The following is a 17,825-nucleotide window of genomic DNA, read 5'->3' as shown; positions in this document are numbered from 1 at the left end:
GTCCGGGAAGTTGAAGTCCCCCATGAGAACAAGGGCTAGCGATTGAGAGACTTGTGCCAGCCACTTATAGAACGCTTCATCCGCCCCTTCATCCTGGTTGGGTGGTCTATAACAGACTCCCAGCAGGATATCTGCCTCGTTGGCCTTCCCCCTCATCCTTACCCATAAACACTCAACCGTACCAACATCACAATCGTTGAGCTCTATACAATCGAAACACTCCCTAACATACAGGGCCACCCCACCGCCTCTCCTTCCTCGCCTGTCCCTTCTGAAGAGTCTATAGCCATCCATTGCAGCACTCCAGTCATGAGAGTCACCCCACCATGTTTCTGTGATCATGTTTCTGTGATAAATAAAGTAGCTCATAAACAAAGTAATTCCTTGGTATACATACTTCCTGCTCGCCTTCATTTTCTTCATCATCATCATCTTCATCATCACTATCAATTACAATGACATCATCTCTCTTCGATTGACCATCCTGAGATGAAGAAGTATTTTGTTGATCTGACTGAAGAGGTCCAAGATCTATTGGGATAGACTGGGAAGTTTCTTCACTATCTTCCATGGGAGTGTACTCTCCCTGTGTAACACCCTGTAAAAGATAAAAGTAAATTACCAGAAGAAACAAAATTAAATGCAGCATATACAATTCTTAAAATGTTCTTCAGGAAGGTATCCATTGTATTTCCAAGAGTTTCCTGTTTCCACTCCTAGCTCTCAACCTCGACCAAAAGGAGGAGGCCTGTTCTACAACACAAGTCCTTCACTCCCAAATCTGATCTGGGATGGGTGCCATCATTAGGAATACTGTATTCATATATGATACATTTGAATGTACATCCATAAAAAGCTGCTGTCTAAATGTTTACCTATCTATTTCAGATAACCAAGGAGCTATCACCAACACAATAAGCATTATTTGTACAATAAGCAAATACAGATACACTGAGCATTGTAGACAGCTGAGGAAGCACTCTGCCCTTAGTTCACATCCAGCCAGAACAATTGCCTGGTTACTTAGAGGGGCACCCTCTGAGCACACCACCAACACCGCAGTTACTGTCAGTGCACAAGACTGCTGATGGGACAACGAGAAGAGAAACAGACTCTGATGCTTACAAGAGAAACACTAGTTATCACTGTTTCTTAATAACTAACCAAGATAGGAAAGGACAAAAGAGAATGCTACAGAAGATTGTCAACAATCAACTACTGACAACTAAAAGTCTCCCCAGGATCAAGGAACAACCATCTCTCTTCTAAGCATGAACTCTGAGCTGCTGTTTTAGAGTTCTTTTGGTCTGGAGGAACAGTACTGCAATTCACATGATAGTCAGACACAGAGCTAGCAAATAGTTCTCTTCCCATTCAGCATGCATGCATATTCAAAGCACGTATGTATATTCAAAACACTTGAATGAAATCTGACAAGTATGACTAACATGTTGAGTTCAAAACACTTGAATGAAATCTGACAAGTATGACTAGACATGTTGAGAAAAAAAAAAAAAAAAATGCATCAGGGAGAGTCCCCCACAACCTCTTCAAAAAAAAAAAAAAAAAAAAAATTCAGGACTCTACCACATACATTTTTTAGCATTCAAGACTTTTGGTTTAGGTATGATAACTAGGTTCTGTTATTTTCTGAACAACATGTCACTTTAATGTTGCAAATGATTGTCTAGCAGCAGAATTCAAATAATCACATGGAGTACTAGAACTGTTAATTAAAGAACATTTAAAGATATCTGTGGAATAGAAAGCACACAGCTGGGATTTAATGGGAAGAGAAATGTTTGTCATACCTTTGAAACATATGAAGGATAGGAGGGGAAAAATGCCTGACTAAAGACTCAGTACCCACCACTGCTTAAAGAAAATAGGTTCCACACCTCAACGTAAGGTTTTGCCAAGTTAGGGAATTACCATAACACTTTTGCCTGTTTCTGAGGTAAAAGGAGATTAAATTCATGGTTTTCACTTATATTTGTCTTTCCTAACACAGCTACAATGGACATTTTACAGAACTAGAACAAAACCAACTTTTTTTCCTTTGTTTATCACATCATGACCCATCTAACACTAAGCTTGCTCAAGGATTTGTCAAGTCTTTCTGTAAAAGAAAAGCCAGAAAGCAAAGAGATGTAGCCCAAAGGAGTAAGCGCAGAACTGAAAACTCCAATTCCATTTTAAGACTGTGACTCATTTAACCTCTATATCTGTTTCACTGTATAAAACTGGGGTTAAGGATACTAGGACTTCTAAAACAACACATCGAATTACAATTCAAAATTGCAAAGCTTCATTAACATTCTGAATGTTACTTATATAGGTATGTGTAGAGTACAATAAAAATTGAGTATCTATCCTTGAACATTGCAAGTCTAAACTTTAAAAGGTTATAAGTGGTTTCCACTGGAAACCTGCAGGATCTGATTTGAGGTTTTGCTTCTAAAAATATTGAGAGGTGGTGGTGGGGGGAAGGATAGCTATTTCTGCTGAAATGAAGATTTTCTTCTTTTCAAATATGCTTACTTCTCCAATTGAGTCTTGCGAGTCTTGATTGTATGTTTGAGCTTCTACCTCACCATCAGTGCTCTCTTCTGCTGTCACTTCCTCCTGAAAGAACATATATTTTCCTCGTTTAAAAACATCATTAGCCCTAAAGTTTGGTTCTTTAAAATGTTCGAGATTTTTTTTAACTTTTTCTAAAAAAAAAATCTTTTCCCACAAAGGTCATGGGCAACATTTTGTTCCCCTTTTACTGTTATTCCTTAGCTCTGCTTTTATCTAGCACCCCATTTCCCTGCCCTGGAGAAATACAGTTTCCCCATTCCAGTCCACTGGACCTCAGTGTCTCTAAATCTTTTCAGGACCAAAAAAGAACCCTCAAGGTTTCCCATTCCACCTCCATCCTCTCAGCAAATTAAGTGATAACGTTCTTACACAATCTTGCCCTTTTCTGTTATGCAACATCCCTCTCTACAGAGTTAAAACATCGTTGACTTCCTTAACATTATTCATGAGTTGCCTGCTGTGAGGTTCTGTCTCAAGTTCATTCCTTTTTTGCAGGACATCCCAATTCTCTCACACCAATATTTCACATGCATCTCCTGTAAGCTTTTCCATGGAACTCATCTTTGCTTCCCTGGCATCTCCTCAAGTACGCTATTTTACTCCAGAGTAACTGTGGATAATGACCTTCCAGACCACACTGAAAAGTGTTTTAACTTCTTCCTCCTCAACGCTAGGATACATCCCTCTCTCTTCCATCCTACAGTTCACTAAGATTTGCATCATTCATTGCAACTGGTATAACCTCTGCCTTTTACAATACCCAAACATAATTGCTTCCTCCCCAACAGATTAAGAAGTCATGTTAAGAATTAACTGACTTGCTCTGAAGTAATATACTTGCTCTTCCCATCAAAATCTTCCAAAGGGACAGATTAAGCAGTAGCATTTTATGTTCTTGCAAACCTCAGGTCCAACTCTTTGTATGCTTCTCAGTTTTTTTGGAAGAGGTACATCCACTGTTTCCTCTGAAATTTGGTCCGAGTTTTCCACAGTGTTATCCTCCTCTTCCTCTCGTGGACGTTTAGACAGTGAAGAACTTGGGGTAGCTGAAACTTAAAAGAGCCTCTAAGTTATTTTCAGAACAACAAATATACAAAACAGAAAATCAAAAGGTTTGGTATTTTAACTCTGGAAGATCGCCTCTTTTTCTGCATTGAATGATAACAAATAGAATCAGACAGAATCACCTTGTGCCGTTTCCTAGCACATGAAAACATCAGCCCCTTCCTTTGTTACAAGTCTTATGCTCTTGGACCTATATTCACAACCTAATTGACCCCAAATGTAAGCTTCAGGGTACAACTAAAATTTTTTTTCCAACATCTTTGCTTCTGACAAGTACACCTAAAATTTTAAGAGTATCAGCTGGGAAACAAAAAAAGCATTTTCAAAAGCGTATTTTGGGGAATAAACATTCTACACCAAAATCTACACGATGTAGGGCAAACAGATGTGCAACAGTGTATCACACTGAGTAGCTTTAGAGTTCTCTGTATTTTATATTCCAGCTTAAGTAGCTTACTCATGACTCCTAAAATTAACCTTGCTCCAACAGTACCATGGAAACAGAGGCATCAAGGTTTAACATATTAAACCCCAGTGCTGCTCTGAATAGATAAACAAACATGTGAGTTTTTATTTTCTACTTTAAGGAATGCAGTGACAACAGCATTTCAGGGGTACCATTTCTGAAGGTTCAAGAAAGGAACCTAAACTCAGAAGTTTGTAAAATGTGCAACAAATGTTTTCCCTTGGGCGGGGGGGAAGAGCAAATTCTATTGCTGGTTAGGCCTGGTTTGACAAGGGTCTAAATGGAGCTACTTAAAAGGAACTATTCAAAAAGGTAGGCCTATAAAATAAAACCAACCTGTGCCGAACACTGCTGTAGAAGTGGAGGGCCTCTCTATTTGAGAGCTCTGTACAACTTCTACAATGGTAGGGGATGGCTCCTGATTAGCAGGCTCAATCTGAGGATGACTTTGCTGAGTGGGCTGCACAAAAGCAGTCGCTTGCGTCTGCTGCTGAACAGTCAAGATGGGCTGAGAGAGAGATGTCTGAACATTAGGACTGGTGGAACGCACAGACCCACTAGTGCTTCCAAAGACTGGAACATGCTCCACAGGTCCTTCTGATTGCATAGCTGAAAGGCAAACAGTAGCACATTCAACTGTCTTCATATTATCTAGCACAGTTCACACTCTCCATTTCAGAATGCCCTAAATAAGCAGATTCAGTGTTTTGCAGATTGAGTTAACATTGCTTATACCCATCTTCAGTTGGGGAATCATGAACTTTGTTGCAACAGAAGTGGTCATAAAAGTACAATATTGAAAGAGATGCAGGGACAATAAAACTATTTGAGGTACTTTCAAACTAATAATTACCAAGATTTCAAGGCAAAGGTAGCATTTATGATTACTGTAGATCCTTATACTAAAATGCTTACCTTCCTGAGTTTCCACCTGTGTTGTAGGCATAACTGTGGCTGTTGGAGTAGTGGTAGGATTAGTGACTGTAGCAGGAGTAACCATTGGACGGATACTGGCTCTTGGAGTAGACTTATTCCCAGCTATTGCAGCAGCAGTCACTTTACTTGGAGTTGACACAACAGGAGTTGGTTTAATATTTGCTGTTGGTGGATCTGAAGTGCTAGCACTGAAAAACAGGATATTGGTTTCATCATGATAGTGCAGAAAACAGATTTTAAAAATACCAAATGTAAATATATTATCATAGCCAGGAATACTGATTTTTAAAGGTTTAAAATTTAAAAGCCTGACAAGGGCATAATGAATTGTCTTCCAAAATTTGTTTATAGTTAAAAAAGAAAAAAGACAGACACGCTATGCCATGAGTAGCATTATGTCCAGCTTAGAGATCTGACAGGTTTCTTCAAAGGTAATCAACTAGAAATCTGTAAGCAGATCAAAAGCAGTAGTGCGTAGCTCGTACTGCTAGCTGTGCTGGGTCTTTATTTCAGTAATACACCTTCCATTAAAACTAACAGATTCACTCAATACAGAGCAACATCATCTCTTGGTTGAGACAAGGATCAGCCAAATTTTAAGAGGCATTTTTGAAAGCCTTGCTTTCACAAGGATGCCGTCCTAAAAACTGAAAGGGAGTTTGTTATCTAATCCCATTTTAGAGCTTAGTCACTTGACTATTTTATCTGTTGTTAAGAGTTACCATCTATTTAGTCTGTTTCTCATGTTTGAGATTCTTGCACAAGGAAGATCCCCCCCAAAACCAAAAAGGTTAAAGGTAACAATCAAAACTGTACAACTTCAAGAATCTTGAAGTCTGAAAACATTTAAAAAAAATCTTTTGTTTCCCAGATACCACGTTCCTCATGGTTAATATGACAGTTTAACAGCTTAAAAGCTTTGTTGATTAAATGTAGCTGAGAAAACAGGAGGAACATATTATGTCAATCAGTATCTTCAAAGTTGCTTAAGAAAAATTGTGAAAAGCCAGTGGTTTACTAAAAAGAGCAACTAGATAAAGACAAAACCATGGAACGCCAATCACAGAAACTCTGCAAAACCCCCAAACCCTTCAACTCACATTCCTCTTTCACCTGAAGCTGGAGTAGACTTGAGTGAGATTTGCCTCTGCTGTTCTGGGACCTATTAAGAAACAGAAGTATCGTGCCATGTACATAACAAAACAGAGCGAGCAATTTGGTAAAACGCTTCAGCAGTCAGATCTTTACTAACAATCGTTTCTTTAACAGACTTGTTAGCATACCTGGTCAGACTCTATGATTGTTGCAGATTCTCCGGAAAAAAAAAAAAAAATCATACCAGTCATACCAAGTATGCAAACCAATTCAGTAATTTCTCAGGTATTTTCTGAAGCTATTGAGACAATAGCAGCTAGAACCCATTACACTGAATGCATGGATAACAACAGAATAATAGAGAGCACAGTGCAAACAGTTCATTGGCCGATTCACAGTGAATGATATAACTGTATGCTCGTTAGCACTGGGAATTCTGACTATGGCAGGAAATAAGTTTTAAATTAAGTTCTGAATCCTTACTAAAGCCAACTTTTACATTTCCAAAACCAGGGGACAGTGGAACTCGAATAGCGCATTTTGTTGGGCTCATTGATATGTTTTAATTTTCTTTTTTTTTTTTTTTATCCCAAGTGTAGGATTCCTATGACAAGAATTTCCATCCTATTTAGGATGTTTAGAAAAAACACTTTCACGTAAAGTAGTCCTGAGTATTAACTAGTGTATACACAAAACTGAACCAAGTTGGACAATGGTGCTCATACTCACAGCTGTTGCTCTCGTTCAGTCATGAGACATGCAAGCCGTTTATTTCCTCTCACACAACTAGCCAAAAGGATTTTGTACCTTATTTGTAGACTCTGGTGGCTCATCTCGCTGTTCATGGTGTCGTTCTTGCTGCTCTCTAAGCTCTCTTTCCAGACGGCAGATTCGACCTTCATACTGAGATTTGAGTGCACTCATCCGCACCTCCAATTCAGTCTTCTGCTCTTCTAGTGAACTGCTCTTTTGCTTCCACTCTTCATTTTCTTTTGTTAGCTGTTCTTTTGTACCTAATTGAATAGGAAAGAATTCAGTCTTGCTACTGTAAAGCTGCCTACTAAGTCTCTGCATGTGGAATACCTGTCTGTTTTAATAGGTTACTGAAATATTTTGAAATCTTAAAAAAGTTAAGCTCTCAAAGGAGCTCTTAGAGGTAATTTTAACTTTCACGTGCCATTTTTCTATTTAATTGCAATTAAATAAAAATAAGAGTATAAAAATATATAATAAATATATAAAAATAAAAAATTAAATAAAGAAGTAGTCACAAAAGAACAAGATGTTTTCAGCAAGCTCTTACACCATCATTTCTCTCAACATCAATTAAAAATAGAGGAGGCAGTATGTTTTGCACCTGTACGCTTAGGGAAGACAAGAGGGAAGGGGAGAATTACCCGAGTCGTTAGTAGGGTCAATCTGCTCTAATCAACAAGCGGATAAAAAAACCCGGGAGTTATCACATTGGCTGGCCAAAACTAAACAAAACTTTTTTTTACCTCCAGTGTACAGCTAGTTATATACTTTTATCATCTCCTGAAGGAATTAAGTTTTAGAACAATTCCTGTAACATCTAATCTAGAAAAAACTTTTAAGTAAAATAGGAAGTAGGCCATATTTTCCTAAGCATCCTGTCTAAATGCTTTTCCATAGGAATAATCAAAAACCCAAACAGAAGATGACACCTTAAGGACAGAAAAAATATTGTAATACCAGCTAACTGTGCAATTTTCTGCTTGGCCGCAAGCAAAGTCTTCCTAGTTTTCTCCTCCTTCTCAGTGATCTGTTGCCTGAGCTGTTCTTCCTGTGTAGTCTTCTCTTGCAGATCTTGATGAAAACGAGCAAGTTCTGATTGTAGCTGCGTTATCTGCTCCTGAAGATTTCTAACTTCAGTTTCTTTTTCTGCTACAGTCTATAGAGACAAAGAGATTGCAGCTATTGGCCATAACCAGCTACTTTGGCAAATATATAGCCTAACAAGCTCCAACGTCCTAGTATTAGCTGGCCACTGTATTAAGGTTAAAAAGCTTCTAATCAATGATAGAGAAGTCCAGTCCTCTCTGAACGCAATAGTTGAGAGAACAGCATTCTTTTTCCCGCTTATTTATTCCAAGAAACAGCATGAGATACACTACACACAGGATTTAAACCAGGTTTAAGGTCCCTCTTTCCCAACAAGGTAGAGGCACAAATAGGCACGTGTACGCACATGTATTTCTGTGCATACATGTGCACGCGTGCACATACACACAGAAAAACTCCCCCACATTCCTCACAGTTATGTATTTAAGATTGCAGTAGAGTACAATACTCTGAAATTGTTCACTGTTCTTACCTTGTTCACTCTGTTCTTACCTTTTGTAAACTTTCAACCTGAGTCTCCAAAGACTTTGTCTTCACTTCAGCTTGACTGAGAGTGTCTTTCAGCTCTTGTACTTCCTGGACAGAAACTTGTTCTTCTTGTTGTTCTATAAAAGACTGAGTTGATGCTTTGGCAACCATCTGAAATATGTCAAGTGGTATCAGGCTAAAGGGTACTATCTGATTAGAATGTCATTACTTTTACAAGTTGCTTCTGCATGCAAACCGATCATTTAAAAAGTTGTAGGCAAAACTCAGGAATTCTAACGAATGCTAAAGTTCTGCTAAGAATACTCAAAGTATTAAGTGATATGCAGCTCATGCTTTGTGGCAGTTTGAGCTAACAGCAGAATAAATGATGTAATTTTCTGCTTTTTTCTCCACAGATAAGTACTCATACAGTATTATATTAAGGGAACATGAAGATCATCAGCTAGATTATGCATGACTCTAGATGAAAACATACAGGTTTTTTATAGAATTTCTTTGCAAAACAAAGAAAAAGCATATTTACCTTATCATGCTGTGCTTTCAGCTCCTCATACTGAGTCTTGTACCTGCGCCCAATTTTCTTGACCTGTGTTATAGTTTTCACTTTTTCTTGTATGTCGGCCACTTTAGCATCTAGTTCTTTCTGCAAAGTGTCCTTTTCCGTTCTTATTTTAGTTACTTCATCCTTCAGGCTCTGAACAAGATTCTGGCTTGTTGTCAAGGATGCATTAGTTCTACGTAACAAGAGATTGGAGGAAGAAGCAAATAAGATATTTGAAATCGAGCAATACTGAAATGTATTGATTTTTATGTAATATCACAGGCATTATCTGTAATAAATTATGTTTTCTAGGATTTTGCAATACAAATGAGTATTTGTAGAATACAAATTATTCTACAATACGTTAGTTTAGAGTAAGTTCAGCTAAAAGACAGCTTCCAAAACAATTCTCACTTCATTTTATCTGCATATTATCAACCTACAGTAAGAATACCAAAGGTTTCATAGTTACATGGAGACAGTTAAGAAGTTACACTTCCAGATACAGCTTTATTTAAAATATTTTGTTTTGCTCAAAACTTTTTACTAATTGACTTATACCACACCTGGCTATTTCTGCTTTAAGCCTGCCTGTTTCTTCACTCATTTGTTGTATACGCTTGGTGTTTGCCTCCTTCTCTGAAAGCAGCTTCCGATACTCTTCGAGATCAGTGTCCTTCTGTTGACTCAATAAATGCTGAAAGGTTGAGAAAATAGTTGCATTTTCTAAGATGATTATACAGTTATATCCAGAAAATCTCTTTGAATTAGAGCTACTGCTTTCACATTTTGATTTGGAATGCCTATGAATTAGAACAGCCTCTTTTGAAGCTGCATAAACAATGCTTTATAATTAAAATAAATTTCTTAGTTTGTTGTTGTTTTTAAGAAATTGTAGAACTTTTTTTTTTTTTTAGTTCTTTTTTTTTTCCCCCACAACACCTTCTTTGAAAACATGCATTCCTCACCTGGGTCCGGGCTTTCCAGCGTTTAACATCTTCTTCCAACAGCTTTTTCTCTGCCTGCAACATTCCACTTTTCTCACTCAGTTCAGCATTAGACTCTTGTAGAGGTAGAATGTCTGCCTCAAGCTTGCGTACCTGAAAAAGCACAATTGGGGATTAAACTCTCTGGACCTTGCAAGACTGAAGGAAATGGAATATGGTAGGCCTTGAACAATGATGGTTAAGAGGGACAGAGAAAGCAAAACAACACCCTCAAAAAGTCATTATATAGCTTCTTTTCCAACTCTCTGCCTTTCAGTGGCCATCTGGGGGCAGCGAGAAGGACAAGGAGCAAGAGCAGGGGATGATCCTACAGAGAAAAAAAAAATAGGTACAATTTCACAATCTTAGACTCTCACTCTGTACTTTGGTACAGAAAAAGGATTATTGACATGTTAGAAGCCAAGCCACACTGCACTGGATTCCATTAAAATAACTGGCGTGTAGAAATGGGAAGAGGCATATATCTCCCTTCTAAACTCTTAATAAAGCTGTGGACTGCTTTATATGTATTCCTGTGCCATTTTTCATTTATCTGCTGATAATATCCTTGTTACTGGTATATCTCTAGCCAAGGATAAATGCCGATTTACAGTTTCATTTAAATGAAACTGAACTTTTAACTTTTCCAATATTCTAGACGGACCAATGTCTTCTAAAATTCTAAATGGAAAGTTTCGTCATTTGTAAATGACATAAAGGAATAATCACAATCTAAATCATGTATTTATTGTAGTTAGCAATGGTATATCCAGACATTAATTCATCAACTTGAATACCTGAAAAATTTACATGAACCTTGGCACTAACCTTTGCTTGAATTTGCTGTAGCTCTTGTTCTAGCCTCTCCTTCTCTTCTCTTAGCATCTTGTTGGTTTCTATCAGTACGTTCATGGTCTCAGTTTTTTTCATTAATTCTTCATGCTGTGCAATAGTTTTTGCTGTTACCTTTTGAAAAGATTTAACTCAGTCATTTGTTTTGCTTGCACATGCATATATACTTACCTGGATCTGGCATAACACCATCTTGGAAAGCTATCATGGGCATTCATTATGTCACATGTACATTCAAAACAAGTAAATACAGCTTAAGAAATAGGAGATGGGAAAAAATGAGAGAAATTATCTTTATTTTCCCTATTTATGTGATTTTGGAATTGCCACACTGCTTCACAGAACTCAGAACAAGACCCTCCATTTGGCTATATAGCAACCTCAGTTTAAAAGCTCCCGATTCTTCCAAAACTCTTCTTTTTTGGGCACAGGCACTGAAGACAGAGTAGAACATAGAGAACAGCCCTCTCTACTTACTGAAATCATAACCAATAATATCCAACCATACCTGCACCTTCTCTCTCTCAGCATTGAGACTGTCCTGCAGTTCCTGGAGTTCCCTTTCCAGGTGCTCCACTCTCTGCCGGTAACGCAAACTCTCCACCTGGGCCACCTCAAATCTAGTTTCTGCAATCTCCTTTTCTCGACGTATAAATCTGCAACAAGAAAATGAACAAAGCATCATGTCAATGAAAATGCAAGATGCAGCATTTTAAGTTGAAGCATCTTATATCTGAAGGTCTACTGAATATAGAAATTGGTTCAGAAAGATCAGAAAGAAAATCCTAGATAAAAATTTTTGAAAATCTACATAAACCCCCTAAAAACCACAATGAGAAAAAAATCACCTCTATGAAACTTTCTTGCCAATCACATTTGCTAAAATCTGATTTAGCTTCCTGTCATAATTGGCTCACATTTTTTCCTAAGAGTAGAAAGAAATCTCCTCTATTAGGTATTAATGTAGAACCACCACCTCCTACTTAGCAAAAGAGTGCTTAAATTTTATACATTATCCTTCAAATATAAAGTAATACAGAACTATTTAATTTGGCAACTAATTTGTAACCACCGAGAGAAGGAGCCCAGAGCTAAATTTACCTAAGAATTTCTAAGATTTGTTCCTGGGATTTGCCCTCCTCATTGAGAGAAACATTCACTGCAGTTGGCATGGCTTCTTTCATAGAGGTCACCATCTTATCACTCAGACTTTCCAGCTGTTCATGTAATAATCGATTTTGTTTTTCCAAATCTTCACAGCGGGATGCAAGTTTTGAAGCTTCATCCTACAACAAAATTGTTCAATGGCTGTGAATTCTGTGGCTGAATTTCTGTTAACGGAAGAAAACCACTGAAACCATAAAAACAATCATACCTTGATCATTCTCTCTCTCTCTTCCCAGGAGGCTTTGCACTCTAACAATTCAGACTCAGCTTTCTGAGCAGCTTCCTCTAGCTGCTGCCTTACTGCTGCATTCTTGGTAACTTGGTCTTTAATAGCCTGTAATGCTTCAACATCAGCAGCATGAAGCATTAATTCCCGTTCATATTTGTTTTGAGCTTCAGAAGCCATCTTTGCCTGCAGAAGAAAAAAAAAAAAAAATAGATTGTTACCTTTAACGTTATATCTTTGGTATGTACAAAGAGATTCTCAAAATTCTAGACAAAAATCAGTAACCACTAATCAAAAAGAAAATCACTGGCCAAAACCTTTGTCATTCTCAAGAACAAAACAAAACAAAAAGGATAAGCTTAGTATGATCCCCTTAAAGAAATTACTATTTAAAAAAAAAATTAGAATTTGAAATAATTTTCTTTGAGTAGGTAGAAGGAGGGCGCACTCTCTATAGTCGCTCTGCAATCAAACCTCTTGCTGTAGATGCTGCACAGAATATAGGCAGGTATTAGTCTAAGAACATCCACCGGTTACTTCTACATGAGAACGGGCGAAGATATTTACTGCATGAGCTTAAAAAGCTAAAGACAGACTGTGGTCACAGTATCAGCTGAAAACAATGGAAACGCCTGTCTACTAAATTTTGAGTTGGATTAAACAACTGCCAAAAGTTTTTCTACATCCTTTACACCAATCAGTGTTGCTGGAATTATCACCTGCAGAAAAGTAGATTCCCTTTAAATAACAGCTGGTAACAAGACAATCTTATTAGGTGCTGCTAAGTATCATATTGCCCGACAATTTTAAAAGATGACAATTATGTTTCGGGTTAGAAAGGTATTTTCCCCATTGTCTTGTTGCGAGAGTTCAGTTTTCTTTTTTGCTCTCCTGTCAGGAGAGTGAGGTAGCAATTCATTAAAAAGGTAATTACATTCCCCAATCAATTTCTTTTATGTAATGAAACAGACCTTAGAAACAGTAATCCATTGCATCTTCTGTTGTTTTCTTAAACATGACAAAAACTGTGCTTGCAGCACAACTTTGTATTCAAAGTCAGTTTAGTTGGTATTACCACAATGTTTGATCAGGTAGAAAAATGAAGCACTAAATAAGCAGCTGTTCACAAAATAGAGAAAGTGCTCTTACAGCACTTTTCTTGCCTCCACAAATCTCTGATTAGCAGCACTACCTTTAAAAAACATTTTGATTTCAACTGAAAAACAATGAAAAACTAACATTAAGTTTACTACCTCTGGCTAAAATAGGCAAATACTACAAACATACTTGCTCCTGGCAGTCACGTCTGGCTTGTTGTTCATTATTTAGAGCTGTGCTGGCTCTCTGAAGAGCTTCCTGAACTTCTGATTGCACGGTTGACAGACTCTTCTTTAGTTCTGATAGCTATAGTGATGGGGGAGGGGGGGACAACAACAAAAAAAAAAACAAAACAAGAACAAAACCAAGACTAAATGGCAAAGTATTTTACAGAGTATTGAACACAGCAGGGCTTTGAATGTAGACAGTCATGAATAATGTAGAACCAAAGGTGGTTATTTTTTTTTTTTTAAATATTAATTTTAATCTAAAGAGAAATACTTTCAAGATTTTGACTTATTAATATACAGAGCTTTTTCCTGGTAAAAATATATTACTGTTCTTTCAGAGTCAGGCCTGCAGTAATTCTAGTTGAAGTCATCTTGGTTTTTTTCAACCTCAATGAGAGCCCAAATATAAACCAGACAAATAAGGGCACAGACCACTCTGGTTTTAAAATATGTGCATGATACAAATTTGTTTTTGGCTCATGTTCCAAAAAGGGTTTTCTGAAACCTTTCTCAAATGCTTTTACTCATGTTTTTCTGCAAACAGTGCTCAAAGTTCAGGAAGATAGTGACGGCTTTACACAATCACCCTAACGAAGTGATAAGGTTAAAATACTACTCATGTTTCGAAACCTCTCAAATTTAGCTAGCCTTTTGTACATCCTAAAAAATTTCGTTTTGGACGCTACTATACTGCGAAAACAAATTGAAGTTTAGGGAATTATGTAAAAGCACATTCTTGTGGACCCTCTGCAAGGGAGTTTAAGGGAAGGGGCATTCAGTGCATACCTGTTGTTCCATATTCTCCACAGCTTTACGCTTCTCCTCTTGCAGTTCTTGCTTTTCTTTCTCTGACTCCATCAGCTTCTTTTCCAGCTGTGCTTGATACTCTGAAGATTCCTTCAGACGAGCTTCAACTGTTGCACGAACTTCCTCTGTCACCTTCATTAAAATCCATCATAAGAGATCAATTTTTTTTCCCTTTAAATATGGTATTCTGATGTGAAACCAGTATTTTATTAACAATTTAAAGCCAGAGTAGGTATTCTCAGCACCTGATTTAGAACAACACTGAAAATGTGGAAAATCACAAATAGCACTGAATTTTTTTTTTTTTAATGTCCCTTCAAAGCTGCAATACCCCATGAAGTACATCTAAGAACAGTTTTAGGTGACTGCACTCAAGAATGCAGCAGCCAGCATATCTTTTTATTACACACTAAAGTCTGCAATAGTGGTAAAGCGTATCAAGCCACAATGAAGTTTTTACAGTAACAGAACACAGACAGGCAGAGAACTTGGATACTAGACAAACAGCACTCCATCGTCTACTGATGCTGTGTAACTTCAGTAGAAAAAAAATGAGAATTCTGTTTCCCCAATCTATCTTATTTTGATATGATGAACAGCTTGGAAGAACAGGCTTCATTTGCTGTTAACATGGTGGAGTATGAGACAGACTGGAAGGTTGTTCTTAAGCTTTTCCCATGAATACCACATAGAGTGTTTTGCATCAGTGAGAACCTTACTGATGCAGAAGGTGTGAATTTAACTGCTTTTGATTGAGAGCTAAATAATATTTTTAATCATTGATCACAGGGTTATAAGGAAGATTTTTTAAAAGTCAACTCCCCACTTTCGAAGGAAGACATTGGCAGAGTACAACTTTGAGTCAAATTTACAATTCAGCAATTTAAAAAATATGCTGCAAAAAGGTTTAATATTTCCATGATTAAAAGTGTTTTTAATAAAATTGTCTAAAATATGGTCTTACTACATTATATTCTAAACTAACTTCAGTTTTTTTGTAATTCTTCCCATAATCCTACAAACTGTACAGTAGTACAAAAAACCCATCATCTTTCATTTTGTTTCTGTTTTCTCCCTAATAAACAATGGTAACTACTTACTTGTTTTTCCTTATTAAGGGATTCCTCTAGACTAAGAACCATGGCCCTGTACTGTTCCACATTACTGGAACTAGTCTTGAGTCTTTCTCTCAGGTCATTAACTTGTTCGTCAGCTTGTCTTAGTCGACTTACAAGATCATCCACATCTTCATTTGTACTAGGCTGACCTATAATATTACAACACGTTCATTAACTGATGAAGTTTAATTCAGTTTTTTAAACCACTGTTCTGTTGAAAGCGAAAGTCTTTTTAGGATAACAACATGGAAAAAACAATCACCCTCACAAAGCTTCCTTAATGTCAGCCCTAACCAAATTACTGGCTTACAATAAACATTGTTGATTCAGACAAAAAAAATTGGCCATTTAAAAATAAGTAACCTAATAGATTTAAGTTCTTTCAAATAAAAATAAAAGGGACCCTTTAGTAAGTTTTGCTTTATTTTTCCCCTTTGTCAAAGACTGCTTGGACATTAATTTTACTTTAATGAATCATCCTGGTGGTTGTGATTTAACCTGGCAGGCAGCTAAACACCACACAGCTGTTTGCCCACTACCCCCCACAGCAGGATGGGGAAGAGAATCGGGAAGAAAATAAAAAGTAAAATTCGTGGGTTGAGATAGAGACAGTTTAATAGGACAGAAAAGGAAGGGAAAATAATAATAATATTAATGATGATAAAAGAATATACAAAATAAGTGATGCACAATGCAATTGCTCACCACCCACCAAACAATGCCCAGCCAGATCCTGTGCAGTGATCGCTGTTCCCCGGCCAACTCCCCCCAGTTTATATAGTGAGCATGACGTCAGATGGTATGGAATATCCCTTTGGCCAGTTCGGGTCAGCTCTCCTGGCTGTGTCCCCTCCCAGCTTCTTGCTGGCAGGGCATGAGAAGCTGAAAAGTCCTTGACCTAGTGTAAGCACTACTTAGCTGTTGAACGTAAGCAGTGTGTTATCAACATTGTTCTCATCCTAAATCCAAAACACAGCACTATACCAGCTACTGGGAAGAAAATTAACTCTGTCCCAGCCAAAACCAGGACATTGGTTATCACTTGTTTGAATATGTGACTGTAATAATGAAGAGGTTTATTATTTAGCGTACTGTCCTCCTAATTCTAAATTATTACGAATTTTACTATTCTGCAGACAGCAATGTTTAACATAAAGAGAAATTCAATGTAGAAAAACATCTTACCTTTCCCTGGAGCCCTCTGTGATGACTGAGATGCTAGCTGAGCCTCCGTATTGTTAAGCTGCTGTTTCAACATTGCAGTTTCTTTCTGGGCATTCTTTAAAAGTTCCTTTGTGTTAATGTGACGGTTTATCTCAGTCTCGAGTTGCCTCTTAAGATCCAGGATATGAACCTGAAAACACAAGGTTCTTAAACTTGTAATTATTCACAAACGGCACAAAGACCAAATGTTTATAAATTTCACATATGAAAAACAACGCACTGTAAGCTGGCAGAAGCCATGCAACTGTGGCTTTATTTTCACTAAAACAAGTTTAGCGTATTTATAGTTATACTTACCTCTTGATTTTTGGTAAGGGAATGTCTTTGTTCCACCTCACTTTCTAGTTTCTTCTTCAGCTGAGATATCTCACGCTCTAGCTTTTCTATCTGATTATTGAGTCTTTGTTTTGTTTCTGTCTCGGACCTCTCCAGTATTCCCTGATAAAAAAGCACAACGCACTATGCTTACAATACACTTCAACAATTTTCTTCTGAATTACTGCAGCACTTCATATGAAGTTGTCACAACACTTCTCCCACCCATAAAATAATTACTGCAGGGAGCAAGCAATAATAGGTAGATACAGAAAATTATAAAGAGTAACACAATGTATGAATGACTTAGTTTTGACAGGTTTTTTAATACTATTGATATAATAAGTTATCATACTATTGATATAATTATTAGAAGAAAATCTATCATCCATGCAGTCTAAATCCAGGGATTAAAAAAACCCAGAAGATCTACTATAGAAATAGAGTTCAGTCACATGACAAAACGTGCAACCTTAAACATTTATGCTCTATGAGTCACTATACCTTATAATAGAAGATTATAAGGTATAAGCCCTCTGTGGGAGAACATCAGGTTCGAGACCATCTAAGGCACCTGAAGGTGCACAAGTCCATGGGACCTGATGAGATCCATCTGCGGGTCCTGAAGGAACTGGCGGATTAAGTTGCTAAGCCACTATCCATTGTATTTGAGAAGCCGTGGCAGTGCGGTAAAGTTCCCACTGACTGGAAAAGGGGAAACGTAACCCCCATTTTTAAAAAGGGAGAAAAGGAAGACCCAGGGA

The 17,825-nt window shown here is 37.4% G+C and overlaps 1 protein-coding gene across 4 annotated transcripts in view; it reads right to left on the bottom strand.

Moving 5' to 3' along the window:
- TPR (translocated promoter region, nuclear basket protein) overlaps positions 1-17,825 on the bottom strand; it is a 47,500-nt gene that overhangs the window by 12,932 nt on the left and 16,743 nt on the right. For all 4 annotated transcript variants that reach the window (XM_009275824.2, XM_009275826.2, XM_009275827.2 and 1 more), the window contains exons 20-40: positions 17,044-17,184; positions 16,708-16,876; positions 15,505-15,671; positions 14,384-14,536; positions 13,557-13,673; positions 12,252-12,455; positions 11,978-12,162; positions 11,385-11,532; positions 10,853-10,990; positions 10,007-10,138; positions 9,605-9,735; positions 9,021-9,231; positions 8,501-8,647; positions 7,859-8,057; positions 6,953-7,158; positions 6,151-6,212; positions 5,030-5,238; positions 4,451-4,723; positions 3,487-3,635; positions 2,542-2,625; positions 398-598 (exon numbers count right to left, since the gene is read on the bottom strand). In XM_009275824.2, the coding sequence (XP_009274099.1) occupies positions 398-598; positions 2,542-2,625; positions 3,487-3,635; positions 4,451-4,723; positions 5,030-5,238; positions 6,151-6,212; positions 6,953-7,158; positions 7,859-8,057; positions 8,501-8,647; positions 9,021-9,231; positions 9,605-9,735; positions 10,007-10,138; positions 10,853-10,990; positions 11,385-11,532; positions 11,978-12,162; positions 12,252-12,455; positions 13,557-13,673; positions 14,384-14,536; positions 15,505-15,671; positions 16,708-16,876; positions 17,044-17,184 (3,426 nt within the window). The remainder of the gene's footprint in view (positions 1-397; positions 599-2,541; positions 2,626-3,486; positions 3,636-4,450; positions 4,724-5,029; positions 5,239-6,150; positions 6,213-6,952; positions 7,159-7,858; positions 8,058-8,500; positions 8,648-9,020; positions 9,232-9,604; positions 9,736-10,006; positions 10,139-10,852; positions 10,991-11,384; positions 11,533-11,977; positions 12,163-12,251; positions 12,456-13,556; positions 13,674-14,383; positions 14,537-15,504; positions 15,672-16,707; positions 16,877-17,043; positions 17,185-17,825) is intronic.

This window comes from Aptenodytes forsteri, unplaced genomic scaffold (assembly GCF_000699145.1).
Source record: "Aptenodytes forsteri isolate BGI_AS27 unplaced genomic scaffold, ASM69914v1 Scaffold289, whole genome shotgun sequence".
Taxonomy (NCBI): domain Eukaryota; kingdom Metazoa; phylum Chordata; class Aves; order Sphenisciformes; family Spheniscidae; genus Aptenodytes; species Aptenodytes forsteri.
The sequence above is the reverse complement of the archived record's forward strand: the minus strand, read 5'-3'. Positions and strand labels throughout refer to the sequence as shown.